The 19,137-nt window shown below is 35.2% G+C and overlaps 1 protein-coding gene across 1 annotated transcript; it reads left to right on the forward strand.

Annotated features, from left to right (window-relative positions):
- Positions 1–675: 675 nt before the first annotated feature.
- On the forward strand, positions 676–9,752 carry LOC129280714 (ribonucleoside-diphosphate reductase subunit M2 B-like). The gene is made up of 9 exons (XM_054916722.2): positions 676–1,108; positions 1,429–1,488; positions 2,510–2,563; positions 3,031–3,078; positions 3,905–4,144; positions 4,613–4,746; positions 5,410–5,638; positions 7,397–7,615; positions 8,087–9,752. The coding sequence occupies exons 1-9, from the start codon at positions 1,016–1,018 to the stop codon at positions 8,249–8,251; spliced, it is 1,242 nt and encodes a 413-aa protein (XP_054772697.2). The 5' UTR covers positions 676–1,015; the 3' UTR covers positions 8,252–9,752.
- The last annotated feature ends 9,385 nt before the right edge of the window (positions 9,753–19,137 follow it).

Here is a 19,137-nt window from a genome sequence, read left to right on the forward strand (position 1 = left end):
TCTGCAAGTTCCCGCCAAATCTCGGTTACACAACATCGACATTTCTTTATCCTTTCCACATTCATTGTCCCAATTTGGACAATTAAAGCAAACCCGGAATCTGCATGTGAATTCTGTCTGAAATTTCTGCTATATAATTTCCTAGTTTTTCTTAGTCCTCATTTGTTTACTTTCTGTTACATTATTCATTTTTAAACTATTGTTTTTATTATTGTTATTATTATTTCCAACCCCCATACGGCTTTCTCTTGAGTAGTTGACAGACGACAAAGGGTTGGCTCCTCAACGGCAAAACGAAAACAAACCAATAAAAACAGCTGAGCAGCCTGAATGGAAACAGCTGATCTGCATACAACGCATGCGTAAAGAGTTCTTGCATAATTTGCCATTCCATTTCTAGTGGTGCATGCACTGCACAAAGGCGTTGAAGCTGTGTGTATAATACGTGGCGAATACCTTCTTCCCTTCGGTATTTTGAGTTACCCGCAATTTCTGAATTCAATAGGTGCCAACTTAACAAATGTAATGATTATTATCGTATTACTTGATAATTTGTATATGTTATTTATTTTTTAAATTAATTAATAATTGAATAAAATGTATTAATTATAATATTACACTCATTATGCATTAATTTTTTTTTAAATAACTTCTATACGTTTAAATTTCATGATCATATTATTGCATTAGATTGGACACGAAACTCTCTATCTTGAGCGAGTGAGAGAATATCCAATCATACAGCCCGATACAAGGACGTTTGGTGAGCTCATGGCGTGGCAACGTTCGCCGACCAATCAAAAACACGCTACTCATAAATATTCATGTCATTCCAGGGCGCTAAATTTGATCAGAAATTCTCGCGCTTTAACTATTCCCTCGCAAAACCCCGCAGCTGTAGGACGTCCCTCGCCTCCTCTCCCAACCAGACCCTTCCAGTTTTTTAGGCAAAAGTTTTGAAGTTTTCCTGTTTGTTTCAACATTCTTCACTAGTTTGTCTAAATCTGCAACAATCATGCTCTCTGCTCACTCTCCAAACACCACCAACAACATGAGGAACTTGACCACAAAGATGCAAAATACCGCGATTGACGACAAAGAAAATGGGGTAAGTTTCGTAAATTCGTAATTGTAAAAAAAAATGAAATTGAAACTTTGAAAGCTAAGTAATAATACGGTACTGTAAGTAAAATGATTGTGCAAATGTTAATGTAGGCTTTATATTTAATCACTTTAGAAATTGCTGTGCTTAAACTGCAGTCTGCACTGAAAATAATGCCCATTTTTTCTAGTTTGTAGTACATTTTCATTATCTCGCCGGCGGAAGAAAATAAAATCTTCCCGCGTTTTCTTTTGTCAGTTTGTGAATCGGCTGGTAATTGAAATTTGATTACTGTCCGATATACCTGCTTCTTTTTTTATTGACAGGACGTATTAACCTCAAAGAACTCCACACTCAAACCAAGAGCTATCCTCGGAGAGGTCCAGGTAAGATTAAGAAGTTTTCCCATATCAGAAAAACTTGTCCCAGAATTTCTCGCTCGTCGAGTCATTCAGATTCAGCGAGCAAGCCAAGCCCAAGGCAAAGGCTTACGCAAGCCACAAACGGCCGACGCTACCCGACTCGACCGTTGGCGTTGCGGGCCTTACACAATCATTGACCCAACGGCTTTCCGCGCGCTCGCTGACCCTGTGACATAACCTGAACCCCATTGTTCTCCGTTCAGCTTTCTGACTTTGAATATTTCCCATCATCCTGCCCATTCCAAATTTTTTGAAAAGTAGTTTGTTTTTGCATTTTTTGAGGCGTGCCTATTTATGCCAACAATTGTCAAATTCAACAACAAATTCAGACTGACAAAGATAAGTTTGAACATGATGCATGCCTTTGGCTTTGACTGGGCTTTGTCACTATGTCAGCAATGAGCATGATCCTTTCCTTTCCACAATCTGACAATTGGTGAGACCAGATAAATTTTAATTTATTGGGCAAGTGACACTGACAGACAATGGGTTATTTTCAGACTTTATTTAGATCCTACTTTATTAGTAGGCTAAGGCCTTATTTTTCATAATCATATTCCACTATATTTTTTTTCTTGTTTCATTTCTTTTTGAAGAAGGGGGATGTAGCCTTTTTCCCCCTTTTTTTTTTTGGGGGGGGGGGGTAGACTTCTAGTCTAGATCTACTCCTGCAAGTCTGAATGCTATTGCTAGATTTGGACTTTAATAGTTAGGCCCAGGCCAGGGTCTTACTCGATTGAGTCAATATCCAGGATAATTAAACAAATTGTAAGCCTCCCCCCTGTAGGCCCCCTTTTTGTTAATTTAGTATTTTTTTTTTTTTTTCCATCTTTTAATTTTCAATTTTTTCATTTTTTTTTTTTTGGGGGGGGGCTTGCCACTTGATCTTTGTCCGACTCTGACTTGACCTTTCTGTTTTTTGCACATGGTGTTTCAAGATCCTTATTTACCATTGATGTTACTTTATTTTTTCTCTTTTCCCCAGAATTTACCTCAAGTGGAAATTCCCTATTCACAGAAATTGAAAGAACATGCAAAGGTAGGCTTATTTTCACCCGTCTTCATATTCTTTATTAATGCCAAGTCTATTTTAACACAATGTTATTTTTTTAATGAAAATGCAAATTTTGTCGTTTCAAATTATCACAGAGTCCTGAATTATGATTATTTTTTTATTAAAGTGTTTTATTCTGATACCAGTATTTATGTGCAGATTTATTTTAAATGTACTGTGACAAAACTTGGTCTAGATCTTTAGAAAATATCAAGTTCTGGAGATTAATTAAAGATGTCTGTTGTGTACATTTTTGTCTATCTAAGTGAAGATTATGTAATATCTTTAGTACAATACATTCAAAATAATTTTGTGAAAATATATCCTATCTTAAAATGGAAGGTCAAGAGTAATTTCCTTTAATTTGAGTAACAGAAGTCCTGTCATTTGATTTAGCAACAATCACTACCTATATATATTTTTACTAATTTGAGTTATTTCTTTCTTTTTAGTCGAAACTCGTCAAACAAGAGAACACAGGCAAAAGAGTAATCTCCAATGTAAGTATATTATCTCTCATTTCCCCTTAGATATTTAAAAGATGCCTTTAATAATAATATAGGGTATTTATATTGAGCACATATCCACCTTGTTAGGTGCTCAAGGCGCTCCTATATTACCCGGCTAAGCTAGGCTTTCATAGCACACACAGCTTTTTAAGGAATTACTTCCTACCGGTACCCATTTACCTCACCTGGGTTGAGTGCAGCACATTGTGGATCAGTTTCTTGCTGAAGGAAATTACTCTATGGCTGGGATTCGAACCCACGACCCTCAGTTTCAAAGTCCGAAGACTAATCCACTGGGCCACAACGCTCCTTTGACTTGACAAAGATGTTTATTTGATAATGAAAGAAATTTAGTTTGGTCATAAACACTAACAAACATGGGGGGATGTAAGCCTAAATTTTACAAAGTGAAACAAACTCACCAAAAGTAAAATCTTGTGTACTGTCTAATTATGGCTGGCCATCTTTTTTTTATGCCTCCGTCCACAGTAGATGGCGCCGGAGGCCCAGTGACATTGTTTTGTAGCTTTGAGTGAGGGGGGGTGTTCGAGCATTTTAATCATTCATTTCCCCCTCCACAATTTGACACAAATTCTGTAGCCCCTACAATATTGAAGTGCTCTACAACATCGAATCTGTTTATTAGAAGCCGTTTCTCTGGACCCTAATAGTACATGTATACCTCCTACAAGTAACAGGGCTTTTTTGTCTTTTGCTGAACAAGACTACATATCAGTGTATTTGATACATTGAGTGCTATGACCTAATTGCTGGACCTAATTATCACTTTCACTTTATCCTTGAATGAAAATTACAGAAGCGAGAGGAAGAACCTCTTCTAAGGGAGAACGCCCGGCGCTTCGTCATCTTCCCCATCCAATATCACGACATCTGGCAATTTTACAAGAAGGCCGAAGCATCATTCTGGACGGCCGAGGAGGTTGATCTTTCCAAAGACTTGGACCATTGGGCCAAACTCACAGACAATGAGAGGCACTTCGTCTCGCATGTTCTTGCTTTCTTTGCTGCCAGCGATGGTATCGTCAATGAGAACTTGGTAAGTACCAAATAGTTGTACATAGACCGACCAATAGTACTCATGTACTGCACCCTTTGTGTTGGAGAAGCCAGGGTTTGATTTCAGTTAATGATTTTCAATAATTTTGAAGTGAGCGAATAAACATCCCTTTTGAAACTTTATTGGAAAATACTTTTTAAGGGCGGAGAAAAACTGACTGAACAATATTTTAGGGAATTCTGAGTGAGATAAGATGATCAACTGATTACAACATGTGTTCTAATCAGTTATATAATTTTCACATACATGTATATGTGAAAATTCATGAATGCGCAGTGGTTTCCCCTAATAATGACTAATTAAACCAATGAACAGTTGAAAAATTCCCAATGCCAGTGAGATAGACAAAGCAGTGAACTTAAAGTACTCATGGAAAAATGAACTGAAGTTCTTAATGTGATTGTAAAATTTAATCTTGCAATGGTTATTATATTTTTTTTTTTTCAGGTTGAAAGGTTTAGCCAAGAAGTGCAGATTGCAGAGGCAAGGTGTTTCTACGGGTTCCAGATTGCAATTGAAAACATCCACTCAGAAATGTATTCATTACTCATTGACACATACATCAAAGATCCAACTCAGAGGTAAAGATAACTTTTTTTTATATAATTTATTTCTGAGGGGTGTGAGAATTTATTTTTAGGTGATATTATATTTTTTTCAGCTTATTTTTGCCTTCCCTCTGTACAAAGATATGGGAGCTCTTTCTATTTTAGACTCTCTCAACACTCTTCAGCTTTTTTTCAGACCTTTTTACTTGTGACCACTCGCAACGCTGCTATTCTGCAATCTACCAAATAAAAATAGTATAGAAAATTATTTCTTTGTCGGCCCGGTTCATTTGAATTTACCCCAAAAAAGACTTCCATGAAATTCCTCAGATGATTTGATTGTCCAAAAAAAAGACCTTGTGTAATTGAATAATTGATGCAAGTTGTTATACTTATAGCAAAGTTCAATGGAATTAAGGATAATTTTAATTAAAAGTTGCTTATTGACATATCTAACAATCATTTTCTAGGTCAGCAATGATCGGTTTTAACAAGAAAATGAAAAATGATTGGTTTTAATGAGAAAAGGTCATTGCAGCATGTGTCCATATCCATGATTAAGTGCTTTCAATAAATTTTTCCATTTCCAAGTCAGGAACAGGAAGCAAGAGATTGCTTTTCATGGAAGATATTTCAATTTCAACCACCATCAAAGTATTCAATTCCATTTTCTACTTACCATCATTCTTTCAACAGAGATTACCTCTTCAATGCCGTTGAGACCATGCCATGCGTCACCAAGAAAGCACAATGGGCGCTGGATTGGATCAGCAGCGACAGCGCAGACTTTGGTACGAGGATCGTTGCGTTCGCAGCAGTAGAGGGCATCTTCTTCTCAGGTTCCTTCGCAGCAATCTTCTGGCTCAAGAAGCGAGGTCTGATGCCGGGGCTTACCTTCTCAAATGAACTCATCAGCAGAGACGAGGTAATTATACAATTATTCTCGAACCTATTATAGGTAACTCTGCCTAAGTACATTCCTTTGGACCACAGAAATCTCTTCAACTTTGACGTTTATGTAATCATACACTACGTAAAACACATGTTTTGAATTAATCAGGGGCACATCTTACAAAGAGTTAGGATTGATCCAATCAACCTCAACTGTATGGAAGTCCATTGATTGTCATAATTTTTTTAAAAATTTGTACCATGTCCCTATTAGTAAGCAAAGAAAAGTACAGTACTCAGAATTTTCAAGAAGTAGATAAATTTACACCACATGAATAAAATATTTCAAGCATACATGGATTTTAGGTGTTGGATGTTGCCGACTTTCCGTAGTTACGGTTGATCAGATCATCGCAAGTAATTGTAAGACGGGTCTTGGTCTAATAAATTCGAGTTAGGCTAATATTGAAGGTTGATTAAAGGTATTTTTCTTTATTAAGGTATTCCTTTCACCTATTTAAACCCAAAAGAATAATTGGTTGATCCGTGAGCACTGCCATTTACTCTTCAACTTCACTACAGGATTGTTAGGGACAGTGATTTTCCGCGATCGCGGAAAACGGACGGAATTCACGGAAAGGGCCTTTTGAAACGGAAAGTGGCATTTCAAACGGAAAATCACGGAAAACGTATTTTCCCTCAAAATACACAGAATAGCAACAGAAATTACTCCAAAATCACAGCAAAATGAGAATATTAAATGGCCAAAAAAACCCAGAAAACACGATCTCACTTCGCTACTATCATGACAATTCACACATCGTGACTGCACTCGACATCAGCACACTCGTTTGTACCCCGCACCGTACCCGTACCCGGCCGGCCGGGTTGGGCTTCACATGCACACATATCGTTCAACTACATGTACACGGTCGTGTGTTGCTGCCCTCTACGTTTGAAGATGTAACAGCACGATATCGTGGTCTTAAAATCCAAGATGGCGGATTGGGGAAAAGCCGTTGACTGATGATAACGATGTCCAAAAACCCCCAAAATTATCGATGAAATATCATTTCACCGTGAAATAATGCTAATAATATGAAAGGTGAGGATGTATGCATGCAAAATGGGTGTGTAAAAATATTTTATGCATCCGCATAGATCCGATTAGAACGGATTTTATTGTGTTGTTGGTACAGTAGCAGATACAAATTTTGACCAGTGCGAGTGTGCGTGTTGTGATTTTGCTATTGAATGTGTAAACGGAATTGTCACTTTTCCGTGTGTACAAAGTCTATGGGGAAACGGAATTTCCGTTTTCTGACATGCTGAAACGGAATTTGAGATTTTCTGAAACGGAAAAGGCAATTTTTTGAAACGGAAAATCACTGTCCCTAGATTGTGCGCCCATACAACAGGATCATACTCTTACAGGCGGTGAAATTGAAACAAGAAAATTGAGAAATCCTGCTGGATATTTAATTTGTATATACATGATGTGGTTTCAGGGAGTTTTTTTCTGGGTATTTATGAGCCCACCAATCTAAATTTGGAAAATTGTATTAATTTTTACATTGGATCCTGTGGGAGTTTTAGGGGCTCTTTTTCAGCAATTGAGTGCCCTTTAGTGCAGTACGGGGCAAATTCGCCCGAGACTTGGTGTAATTTTTGTCCCTGAAGAGATCTGTATCTACAATGATATTGCGACATTTGACTTTTGGATGAAATAAACAATTGTCTCAACTACAGGCACTGAAATTAAAACATCAATTGTTTTTATTTTTCATCCCAGGGTCTTCACTGCGACTTTGCCTGTCTGATGTTCAAACATCTCAACAACAGGCCATCGGAAGCTCACGTCCATGGAATCATCAGAGAAGCAGTCAAGATCGAACAGGAGTTCCTGACGGACGCTCTACCCTGCTCTCTCATCGGTATGAATGCTGGCCTCATGAAGACCTACATCGAGTTTGTGGCCGACAGGTTGCTTGTTGAACTTGACTGTAAAAAGGTGAGTTCCGGACTGAGAGTTATTAGGGGGTGGGCTGTGGGCTTTTTACTATGTATTGAGAATCAGAACAGAGTAGCTGGAATTGGTTACCGAAATCGATTTTTTGATTGGTAATTGGATGGAAACTGATCATTGCTGAGAATAGATTTTAATTCTGCCAAGTACTTATCATAAAATGACAGAGTTGACTTCGATGTGTATTATTAACATTTGTTTCGATGTGTATTATTAACATTTGTTTCTAGCATCCAATTCCGAAAGATTTTTGTTGTCCAAGAAGTTTGTTTTAGCAGTACCATGTTGAAACAGTATCTGAATATTTATCCTGTTCAATGATGACGATGATTGATTAGTGATAAAAACAAATATTTGAGCTGATCACCTACATTCTAAAGGTCTACATATTACAGATTTTTTTTTGGAGCTTGATCATGTTACCAATATCAAAATCAATTATATTTCCTTGTATAGATCTGGAATGTCGAGAACCCATTTGACTTCATGGAAAACATCTCGCTGGAAGGAAAGACAAACTTCTTTGAGAAGAAGGTCGGTGAATACCAGAAGATGGGAGTCATGAGCTCCACGAAGTCGAAGGAAAAGCAACACATGTTCAGCATGGACGAGGATTTCTAGAAGGCATTCTCAGGGAACTGATGTATTTAGACACTGAAATTGGACACTTCTCAATTGCTCAGCTTGATGCAACCCATGCGCGGTGACTTTGTGCCTTGCTCAGAACTTATCTATGCAAACCATGAAGCTGTGGTTGGTGTGTGTCCTTGGCTGCAAGATCAGCTATCTCCAGTCAGAACTGAAGGTGGTCATGTAGGAAAGAATCCGTTGGAGATGTATCGACCTAACCTAGCAATAGATTTTTAATATTTATAGGCGAGGGGTCCGTACAAATAGTCCTGAATCGAAGTCATAAATTTGGTCAAGAGATCTGATAAAAGTTACAACTTACAAATCTCCAGTATGCGCTTGAAAATCAAGTCATCTTGGATTTGGCCGGTTCCAAATTCAGTTTGTTTTATCCAAATTAAACCATGATGCATGCACTTTCTTGAGATTCCCTATATTCGTGTGTGATCTATTCCATTGACTTCCTCCGTGGAATCTTTTCATTCGAAGAATTTGTAACCCCTGTTAACCAAATTTTTTAACTAGGAAAACCAAAAAAATAGCAAAAATTCATACCTCCAGCAGCAAATTTATCGAGGGACATTTTTTTATGTTATATTTTGTACAAAAAATGTGTTTTATTGTGTAGACCTCTGTTTTAGCAGCTGTGGTTTGTTTCCATTTTAAATCTAGCCAGTAAATTACAACTTCATAGGCAATAAACAGCAGTAGTGGTGCTACAGTTTTTCACTGAAGTTGTGTTTTTAGAATGCTATTGCTTTTGATTCTCAGGCAATTCTTTGCAGTGCATCTCGGATTTGAAAGGAATTTCTTTCGGACACAAGGAAAGAACATCTCTCCTAAAAATCAACATATTTATAAAGGGAGCAGTTTTCTTAATCGATACGTGATGAATTGCATTGATTTGCCTCTGATGATTTGTTCAAACTCTTGCACGATTTAATTCATAGTTTGCTGTTTTTATTACATTATTGGTTATATATTTTCTCAGACTAAATTTAGGGTCTCTTCATTATTTCATTTATCCTTGGATCTAATACTGCAACCTAAGTAATGGCCTTTTCATAGATTGAATTATTTATTTTTCTTCATTTGCTTGTATAGATTTATATATCATGAAATGTATTAACAAAGAATTTTAGCACTTTCTTTTTTAATTGCTTTTCTTAATTGCCGGCTTTGCACTGCCCCTTTTATTTGTAGATAATGAATTGTTTTAAATTTACATCACAGATATTCATCACATATACCAAGGAATGAAATAACAAATTGCCTCTCAGAATACTATTTCTTTGTAGCTGAAAATCTATTTCCTTTGCGAAGTTTACAATCAGTTTAGTTGAATTTTGTACCACCACCTTTTACATGTTTTTTCCCCATTTCATAGCAATGCTGTAATCTCAAGCCTACAAAATTGTAAATATTTGCCAAATATGTTGTACATACATCTTTAAAACATTACAGCATTAAAGAGGTTCTTAATGTAAATTAAGATGTTATGGTGTGGATAGTCATTCTTTTAATGAAGTGAATGTGAAACCCTCAAAACACTATCCGATGCGATGCATTTATTAAAAAAAATCAATTGCATTTTGCATTAAATTTGAAAGTTCCAAGAAGTAAAATTTGTTCTATTGAATTTTGGCATAATGCTTGGAATACTGAAATAGAATTACACTTTGTTGCAAGCCTTGTGGCCAGAATGGAGTCCAGATCAGCTTCAAGTCAGTCGATGTCATTAAGATTTGGAGTTTGATTTGCTTTAATTCTTACAGGGAGCCTCAAAATAGGCAGAAATTACAAGTTCAGTATTCATTAGCTATATGGAACTATAATTTTAGATTTTATAGATTGGATTGTTAATATCACGATCTATTACAGTTTCTTTGAAAATCGGGTCGCATCGGACTGTGTAGTGTGCATCATGCTTTAGAGACGATTATGAGAGCATAGAGCTGAGAGAGTGGATACATGATAGGAGGCAAGAGGGGTTTATGGTCGGTCACTTGGTCTACTAGCAGATGGTCTTATTTGTTGATCACCTAACACTGTCCAAGCTTATACCATCTCAGACTATTAATTTTATTTAGTCCATTTGCTGTTTAGTTTTCAACTTTATCTTGGTCACTCACTTGCGTTAACCGTCATTAATTCCGATTTCCAGGATAATCCCCATTTTGCCAGTCAAATCTTTTTTGACCACACATATTTTTGAAGACTTAGTATGAAACACAAATTTTGCTTAATCTGGGGGGCGTTTCATCAACATTTTTGTCCGACAAGTTGTCAGATCCGACATCTTTCCTTGATTTTGATTGGCTGGGAAGCACTGTTCCTATGGCGACTGTTGGATAAACGCCCCCCTGGTCTCAATTTTGGTTCGACTGGGGTGAATACATTTGGCTTAGTTTACCTGTAGTCAAATTTTACAACAACTTCATATACTTTTTCTCACTTTTGCCATTAATATGACGACCAAATTGTTAGTAGGTAAGATAAACTCTGATTAGACCATGTGGGGTGTGACATAGTGGAGAATAGACGAAGTGGGCATTTCTATTGAGAGAAAAAGTAGCCCTTTGTCCATCAATGAGTGAATATGAACCCTTAAAGGGGGCATGTACCCCTTTGCCCATCAATGAGTGAATGTGAACCTTAAAGGGGGAGAGGGGTGTGTACCCATTTGTTCATCAATGAGTGAATATGAACTTAAAGTGGGATCTCCCCCAGGCCTTTGCCATCAAGGAGTGAATATGAACCTTTAAAGGGGGCATGTACCCCTTTGCCCATCAATGAGTGAATGTGAACCTTAAAGGGGAATCCAGCCTTGGACATAAAATGTTGTGTTGGGAAGGAGAAAAGTAAATTTAACAGAATGGTGAAAGTTTGAAAGAAATCGGACAAGCAATAAGAAAGTTATAGCTGCTTTAAAATTGAGATCACTAATAGTATGTAGATTTCAAATTGGCAACTGGGTAAGTAAATTATGACAAGGGGCAAGGACAACTTTCCCATAGGCCATGTACTTTATTATCAGGGATTTGTGGTTTTATCCTAAGTACCCATTCCCCTGGGGCAGTAATCTAAATACAACCGAGGTAGTATATTGTTTCATGTCCTCATGAAAGAAAAATATAATTTGAAATAAAACTTTTGGGAAAAATGACATTTTAGCCATAATATGTATTGGAGTACATAGAAGAGTAGTCCTTGCCTTACATCACTATGACATCCCATATGCGGCCAATTTGAAGTCTCCATGGGTATAGTGATTACCAATATTTACAACTTTTAAAAATTCATAACTTTCTTGTTGTTAGTCCAATATTGTTCAAACTTTCATCTATCAACTTGTCTGATTTTTCTCTCTCTTATAAAAACAAGTTTTTATTTGGGTTGGATTCCCCTTTAAAGGGGGAGAGGGGTGTGTACCCATTTGTTCATCTACAAGTTAAAGCGAACCTTTAAAGGGGGTGTACCCTTTTGCCTATCAACAAGTTTAAGCGAAACTTTAAAGGGGGGAGTAACACTTTGCACATTAAAGAATTAAATTGGACTTTAAAGGGGGGGGTGGGGGTTTACCTATCGTGTCAATACTATTATTGGAAAGCTGTGAAGAAGTTTATCATTATCACTGCTTAACAGCTCAGACTTTTTTTTGCTTAAATAAACATTATTCTTGATATTGGGCTTCATTGCAGTTCTCAATGACCTGTACTGACCGCACAGACACGTTAATAGTGCTAAAAGAGGCCCTGTTACAACCGGTAATGTGGCGGCGATGCCTAAATTTACAACAATACATTGCTTAACATTGAAATAAATGTTTTGACTTAACAACCGAAAGATGTGACTGAGCTTGCTGTTAGCGTCCCGTTTGGCTACACAACGTTTCTGTGTAGTCTGCACTAAAGGTTATTTGTCATACTCCATGTATGTTGGTCAGAGATGAAAACGTAGACAGAATTATTTTACATTTTCCAAATATTTAGAACAATATACACAGATATACAGTATTTTGAGTTTTTATAGCTTTGTTTGATGAAACCCAACTTCTTTGCCTTTTCTCCTGCATTAATTTTGTATAAAAGATATTCACCTGACATAGCAGATGTGGCCAAATGAGACGGGGGAAGAGAGAAATAAAAAAAATATGATGTAAAACTGTGGATTAACGTTCTTTTAGCCACTAAACAATGCCAAAGAATTTTTTCTTTGCAAATCGTCAAATTATACTCGAATCACTCTACAAATGACACAACACACCAAAAACAAAGATCAAGTAGACATAAATATGTAAGGAAAGTCAGAAAATTTAATTTCAATCAAACAATGAGAAAATAGAGAATACATTATTTAAAATTCCTATCATATTGTACAACATACATGTATGATCTAATGGTATGAAAAGCCTCCTTTAACCAAATAGATGGTATGCACATCTTATCAATATCAAACTTTATTCATACAGATTATTTGCCACTGTCGTGATTTGATGCAATATGGAAACTTTGAGAGTAATAGGCTGATTTCAAATGTCATAAATTCTTAATGTTCATAATTATTTGCTTCAGTCAACTCAATCATACCATTTCCTACGATGTGGAAAGGGCTATCTGAATAGTACATCTTTTTACTCATCCTTTAAAATGTATTCTGAAAACCTTTATTTTTTATTCATGATGTCATTGCAACTGGGAGGAGGACACCATTCACAAGGAGGACACCATTCTCCTTTACAAGTATGTAAAAATAATAAGTGGAATTTTTTTCATGGCTATTAAAGAATATCAAATTGCCAAAATCAGGGAAAGGGTGTATACATTGTAAACTGGGATATGTCAATAGGGTATATATTTCACCCTATCATAATTGACCATCGATCTATGTTAGATCAAACAGGACAGATTAATTTGATAAGAATTCCTTGTACAAGTACTGTATACGCCCAAGAGCCGAAGAATATATCAGTAGATCATTTATATAGTTTACATCTCTTCAATGAAAAATATTGAAGATATTTGAACAAAATATATTGGATTTATTGCTTATGCTGTGCACTGCAATACATACAAAAACTATATACAAGTATATAATGAACTATGTTTGGTGCAGATGGAAATCAAAAGATAGTAAATATCGTACAAATATGGTTCATATCATTGTCAACATTAATATACATGCTTATAATATAACAGCATTTCATTGAGCACCTAAGAGAAGTTTGTATAATAAAACAAAAATCTTTCAACTTAATGATTGAATATAAACATGTAGATTCACAATTTACAATGCAGCCTTAATTCAGAGTTTTCTTTGAAAGTCGTGATGTCCAGTACCATAGTATCAAGCCACTAACGAGATCAGTTTGGCATCACGTACATGTATACACTACATGAGATCAAAAGATAGAGTCAGCATTTATGATGGTGGGGGCATTCGGTAGCATACTACAAGGTACTAAAAGGAACAAACTTTTGATATATTGAAAATCCAAAGTATCTGCAATTATTATGTAATCAGATTAATATTTATTATAATATTTTGCAGCATTTGATTTTATAGTTTTGTAGATTATGCCATGGGTAACGTGCGTGCCAATTTTCGTCGCAATTGCACAATTGGCTGCCGAGATCATAAAAGGGGGGATGGGCTGAATCAGCCCCCCTCCCCCAGTCTTCTAAGGCATCGAAATAGTCCAGTCTATTAGGGTCAAAAATACAACTTTTTAAAATTGTTAAAGGAAAATGAAACTCTTGGAGCAAGTTAGCTTTTGTGAAAGCAGAAAAATCAAAGAATATGATCAACAAATGTTTGAGTAAAATAGGACTAGCAATAGAAGAGTTATGAGCATTTGAATGTCGAGATCACTAATGCTATGGAGATCCTCCCATTGGCAATGCACCAAGATCTATGATGTCACAGATGAACAACTCTCCCCTTTTGGACACTGAAAATATACCCCAAAACATATCTTTTTGCTCATTCTAATCATATGACAAACGATTCATCAATGATATAATGTTGTGAAACCTCTGTACTTGTCCTCTCATAAAGAGAACACCTCACCTTGTGATAGACTCTTTAAAAGTGAGAATATAAGTGAAATAAGTACTAATGTAATGAGGGAGTTGTACGTGTGTGACATCACAGATCTTGGTCGCATTGCCAATGGGAGGAACTACATGGCATTAGTGATCTCAATATTCAAATGCTCATAACTTTCTTATCATTCATTCAATCTTCCTCAAACTTTCAACAATATGTTTCTTTGATTTTTCTCTTTGATATGGATTCAGCTGGTTTCAAGGGTTTCATTCTCCTTTAATTGTTGACCATAAATAAGTTTTTTTTTGGTTGGTTTCAATAATGTATAAGAAATCCCCACATGATTGTTTTTGTGCCCTGCTGGATAGAAGAAAATAATCAAAATAGACACCTATATTCTAGGGCACTTATGGCCTACATTCCTATCTACAGGACTATTGATATTACAAACATCTCTTTCATAACGTGCTGATAAAGTTGGACAGGTAAAATTTTCAACAAAATAAATCAATCTAAAAATGCATGTCAGTTGCATAATGAAAAATCTCAGTAGAATTATTACAAGAGTACCTACCAGTAAGTATAATGCACTGAATATATTGACATTTTACATATGTAAATTGAATAAACATAATATGCACCATCAAGAAGAATTATATAAAAACAATTGTTGCTGCAAATGAACATAAACATAAGAACATATCTTGTGCATATACATGTATCATGGAGAGAATAAATACATTATACAGTGTACATGTACATTTAAAAGTAAACTAGAACCATCAGTGATGGTGATTAATACCCCGCCTACGCAGTTACCATGGAAACAGTTTCCAATACATGGGAAAAAAATGTCTTGCCCTTACCCTAAGACCTATGAGTGAGCATAATATCATGAGAATTGGTTGAATAGTTAAAGGAGAATGAAACCCTTGAAACCAGCTGAATCCATATCAAAGAGAAAAATCAAAGAAACATATTGTTGAAAGTTTGAGGAAGATTGAATGAATAATAAGAAAGTTATGAGCATTTGAATATTGAGATCACTAATGCCATGTAGATCCTCCCATTGGCAATGCGACCAAGATCTGTGATGTCACACACGTACAACTCCCTCATTACTTTAGTACTTATTTCACTTATATTCTCACTTTTATAGAGTCTATCACAAGGTGAGGTGTTCTCTTTATGAGAGGACAAGTACAGAGGTTTCACAACATTATATCATTGATGAATCGTTTGTCATATGATTAGAATGAGCAAAAAGAGATGTTTTGGGATATATTTTCAGTGTCCAAAAGGGGAGAGTTGTTCATCTGTGACATCATAGATCTTGGTCGCATTGCCAATGGGAGGATCTCCATAGCATTAGTGATCTCGACATTCAAATGCTCATAACTCTTCTATTGCTAGTCGTATTTTACTCAAACTTTTGTTGATCTTATTCTTTGATTTTTCTGCTCTCACAAAAGCTAACTTGCTCCAAGAGTTTCATTCTCCTTTAAATACTGATGTAGTTCGAAAAGCAAGAGTTTTGCCTAATTTTTTTTTTCCTAAATATTTCGTATTTATTCCCATGGCAACACAATATCCGACACATGCAAAAATATGTCCTGTACATCTTTACCTCGAGATCAATGTGGAGCCAACTAATCAAGGAGTTTGAAAGAATATATTTTTACCTAATTTGGGGCCTAAAATATGTTGTTACCATGGCAACACAATTTCCGATACACACACAAAATATGTGTCTCGCACACCTTTACCTCAAACCCAAATGTGTGATCCAAATTTTCATGAGAATTGGTTGAAAGTCGATGAAGTAATTAAAACTAATGATTTTTTTACCCAATTTTTGTCATGTCATTACCATGGCAACATGATTTCTGACACGCACAAAATACAGGTCTTGCACATCTTTACATCAATACCAATGTGTCTACTAAATTTCATAAGAATTGTTTAAAACTGAGCAAGTAGTTTTAACTGCATGATTTTTTACCTTATTTTGGCCAAAATATACAATTACCATGGCAAAATAATTTCTGACACATGCGAAAAGTGTGTCTGGCACATCTTCACCCCAACACCAATATGTGTTCCAAGTTCCATGAAAATTGGTCAAAAACTGAGGAAACAGTTCCATGCGCAAGATTTGCTATGGACAGACCGTACGCTGATTCCTATATACCCTACAAACTTTGTTTGGTGGGGGTATACATGTAAAAAAAATAAATGAATAACCCTAGTATAAAAAGTGATGAATTTTTTTTTTTTTAAGAATTGATTTGAAAATTTTGAAAATGAAAGAATCCCGAATTGTTTCATTCTAGTTTTCTATTCTAATCTCTAGTCTGATATTTCACTGAAAACTACTTAAATTCTTGACTGTGATCGGGTGAAAACAATTTTTTGAGTGAAATTAATCTTGAACATGCTTCATCAAACACTTGCATTTACTTCTTGAAATAATTTGTTACCACTTACCGGAAAACCCACCAATTATAAGCATGTCTCAAAATAATCTGAAAAAATAACATGTATGAATTAATAAATTGTCAAATCGTTGGCAACACATGTCCATTATTACAAGTGACCATTATCTTGTTATTATTCTTAAAATATTTTTATAACATATGAGGTCGATATCGAAATACTTTGTAATTTTTTTTGCAAGTTCGTAAACACTAAGCATATTTGCACGATTCTAAATACACAAGTAGTCATTGCTGCATAGGGAAAAATTAATCACGAAAATAGGAATCGTATTAAAGGTCAAGTCCTCCCCAGAAAAATGATGATTTGAATAAATAGAGAAAAATCAAATTAGCATAACACTGAACAATTTCATCAAAATCGGATGTAAAATAAGAAAGTTATGACATTTTAAGGTTTCTTTTATTTTTCACAAAACATTGGTATGCACAACTTGGTGACATGGAAATGAGACAGTCGATGATGTCCCTCACTCACTACTAGTATTTCTTTTGTTTCCTATTGTTTGAATGATATGATATTTCACTTTTTACAGATTTGACAATTAGGACCGACTTGACTGAACCATATAGTATTGAACAATGCTTATTCCACATGTTCAGGGGGGGGGAATAAATCGTTGTTTCACTTGAAAATCAGGAGAAAATTTGAATATTTTATATTTCATACAATAAAATACAAAAGAAATAGTGAGTGGATGACGTCATCAGTCTCCTCATTTGCATACCGATCAGGATGTGCATATAACTGTTTTATGAAATTAAGCAAAAGTTTAAAATGTCATAACTTTCTTATTTTACATCCGATTTTGATGAAATTTTCAGTGATATGTTTGTTGGATTTTTCTCTTTTTATTCAAATCAATTTTTTGTTGGGGTGGACTTGTCCTTTAAAGACTGTTTTCATGGAAATAATACATATATGATATAAAGTGATTTCAATCAAATTTCTAGCATAATACTTGATCTTGCTCAATCAGCTGCATAATGTTGTTGATAATTAATGTGTATGAGTTAGCACAATTGTTCTGATAAGAGACAATATTACACAGGCAATAAAAAAACAGATATCAATGGTAATAATAGTAACAACAATAGCATTATCAAGAAAATAGTGGGCTGTATAAACACAGATATTTATATTAGTACAATAAAGGAGTTTACTACTATAAATCAGTCAATATTAATACATAAGACATAATTATTAAGAGATGAATAAAGAATAATAACACTCTTTTTTTTCAACTCAATTTTGAAAGTTGTATCTTTCAGTTCCAGATTCTTGAACTTCATTTTTTTTCTTGCTCAATTTCATCTTGGATCAATAATTTTCACACTCTGGTCATTCAATGTTGTATCCATCTCTGCCTCTGTAAAATTCAGTTCATTAGGCATGACAGAAGCCACCCACTTTCTAATTGATTTCTTCAAAGTGCCTTCCATGGTAAGATTTGAACAGAAATATGAAACTGATTGCAAAAGGACAAATTTGATTACCATCCACAGAGCTGCCAACCTTTAAAGGGGAAGTTCACCCTGACAAAAAGTTTATTGTAAAAATAGCAGAAAAAATAATAAAAAATATTGCCGAAGGTTTGAGAAAAATTCGTCAAATAATTAAAAAGTTATTAGAATTTCAATTATTTGATTTGTGACGTCATATGCGAGCAGCATTCCTACATAGCGAATGGTAAAAAATCAATGAAATGTAATTTTCTCAGAAAATTGAAAATGGTTTTCACTGTACCTTTTGTATATCAATAGACAAAACATTCCACACCCGATCATGAATAGAAAACAAAATTAAGTCATCAGGAACCATATAAAATTTGAAATTCATGCATTTTATATTACATAACACATGGGGCAGCTGCTCGTTTATGACGTCACAAATCCAAAACTTTGAACTCTAAAATTTTTTTAATCTTTAACGAATTTTCATCAAACCTTCACCTATGTTTTTTACTATTTTTTCTGCTATTTTTACAACAAAGTTTTCTTCAGGTTGAACTTCCCCTTTAAAAGTAAAAGGTAGTAATCCAGAACTCAAAAGTCAAAATTTTGACATGTAAGTCATAATTTCATATGCGCAACGTGGTATTAAAAATTTCTTCAAAGAGGTAATATAAAGATTCCTTAAAAGAAATCTCTGGTACTCTCAAATCCAAGAGGGAAAAAAAACACTAGATCGAGTCAGTATTTGAGCATGTGAAGATAACATTCAGAGGGATGTAAACAAAGACACACGATCATGCGAATATAATGAGCATCATTGGCCACCTTCAGAAGAGTTCACCACTGCTCAATGTATTGCTATAATTTTATTAAAAGTTA

Source organism: Lytechinus pictus, chromosome 17 (assembly GCF_037042905.1).
Source record: "Lytechinus pictus isolate F3 Inbred chromosome 17, Lp3.0, whole genome shotgun sequence".
NCBI lineage: Eukaryota > Metazoa > Echinodermata > Echinoidea > Temnopleuroida > Toxopneustidae > Lytechinus > Lytechinus pictus.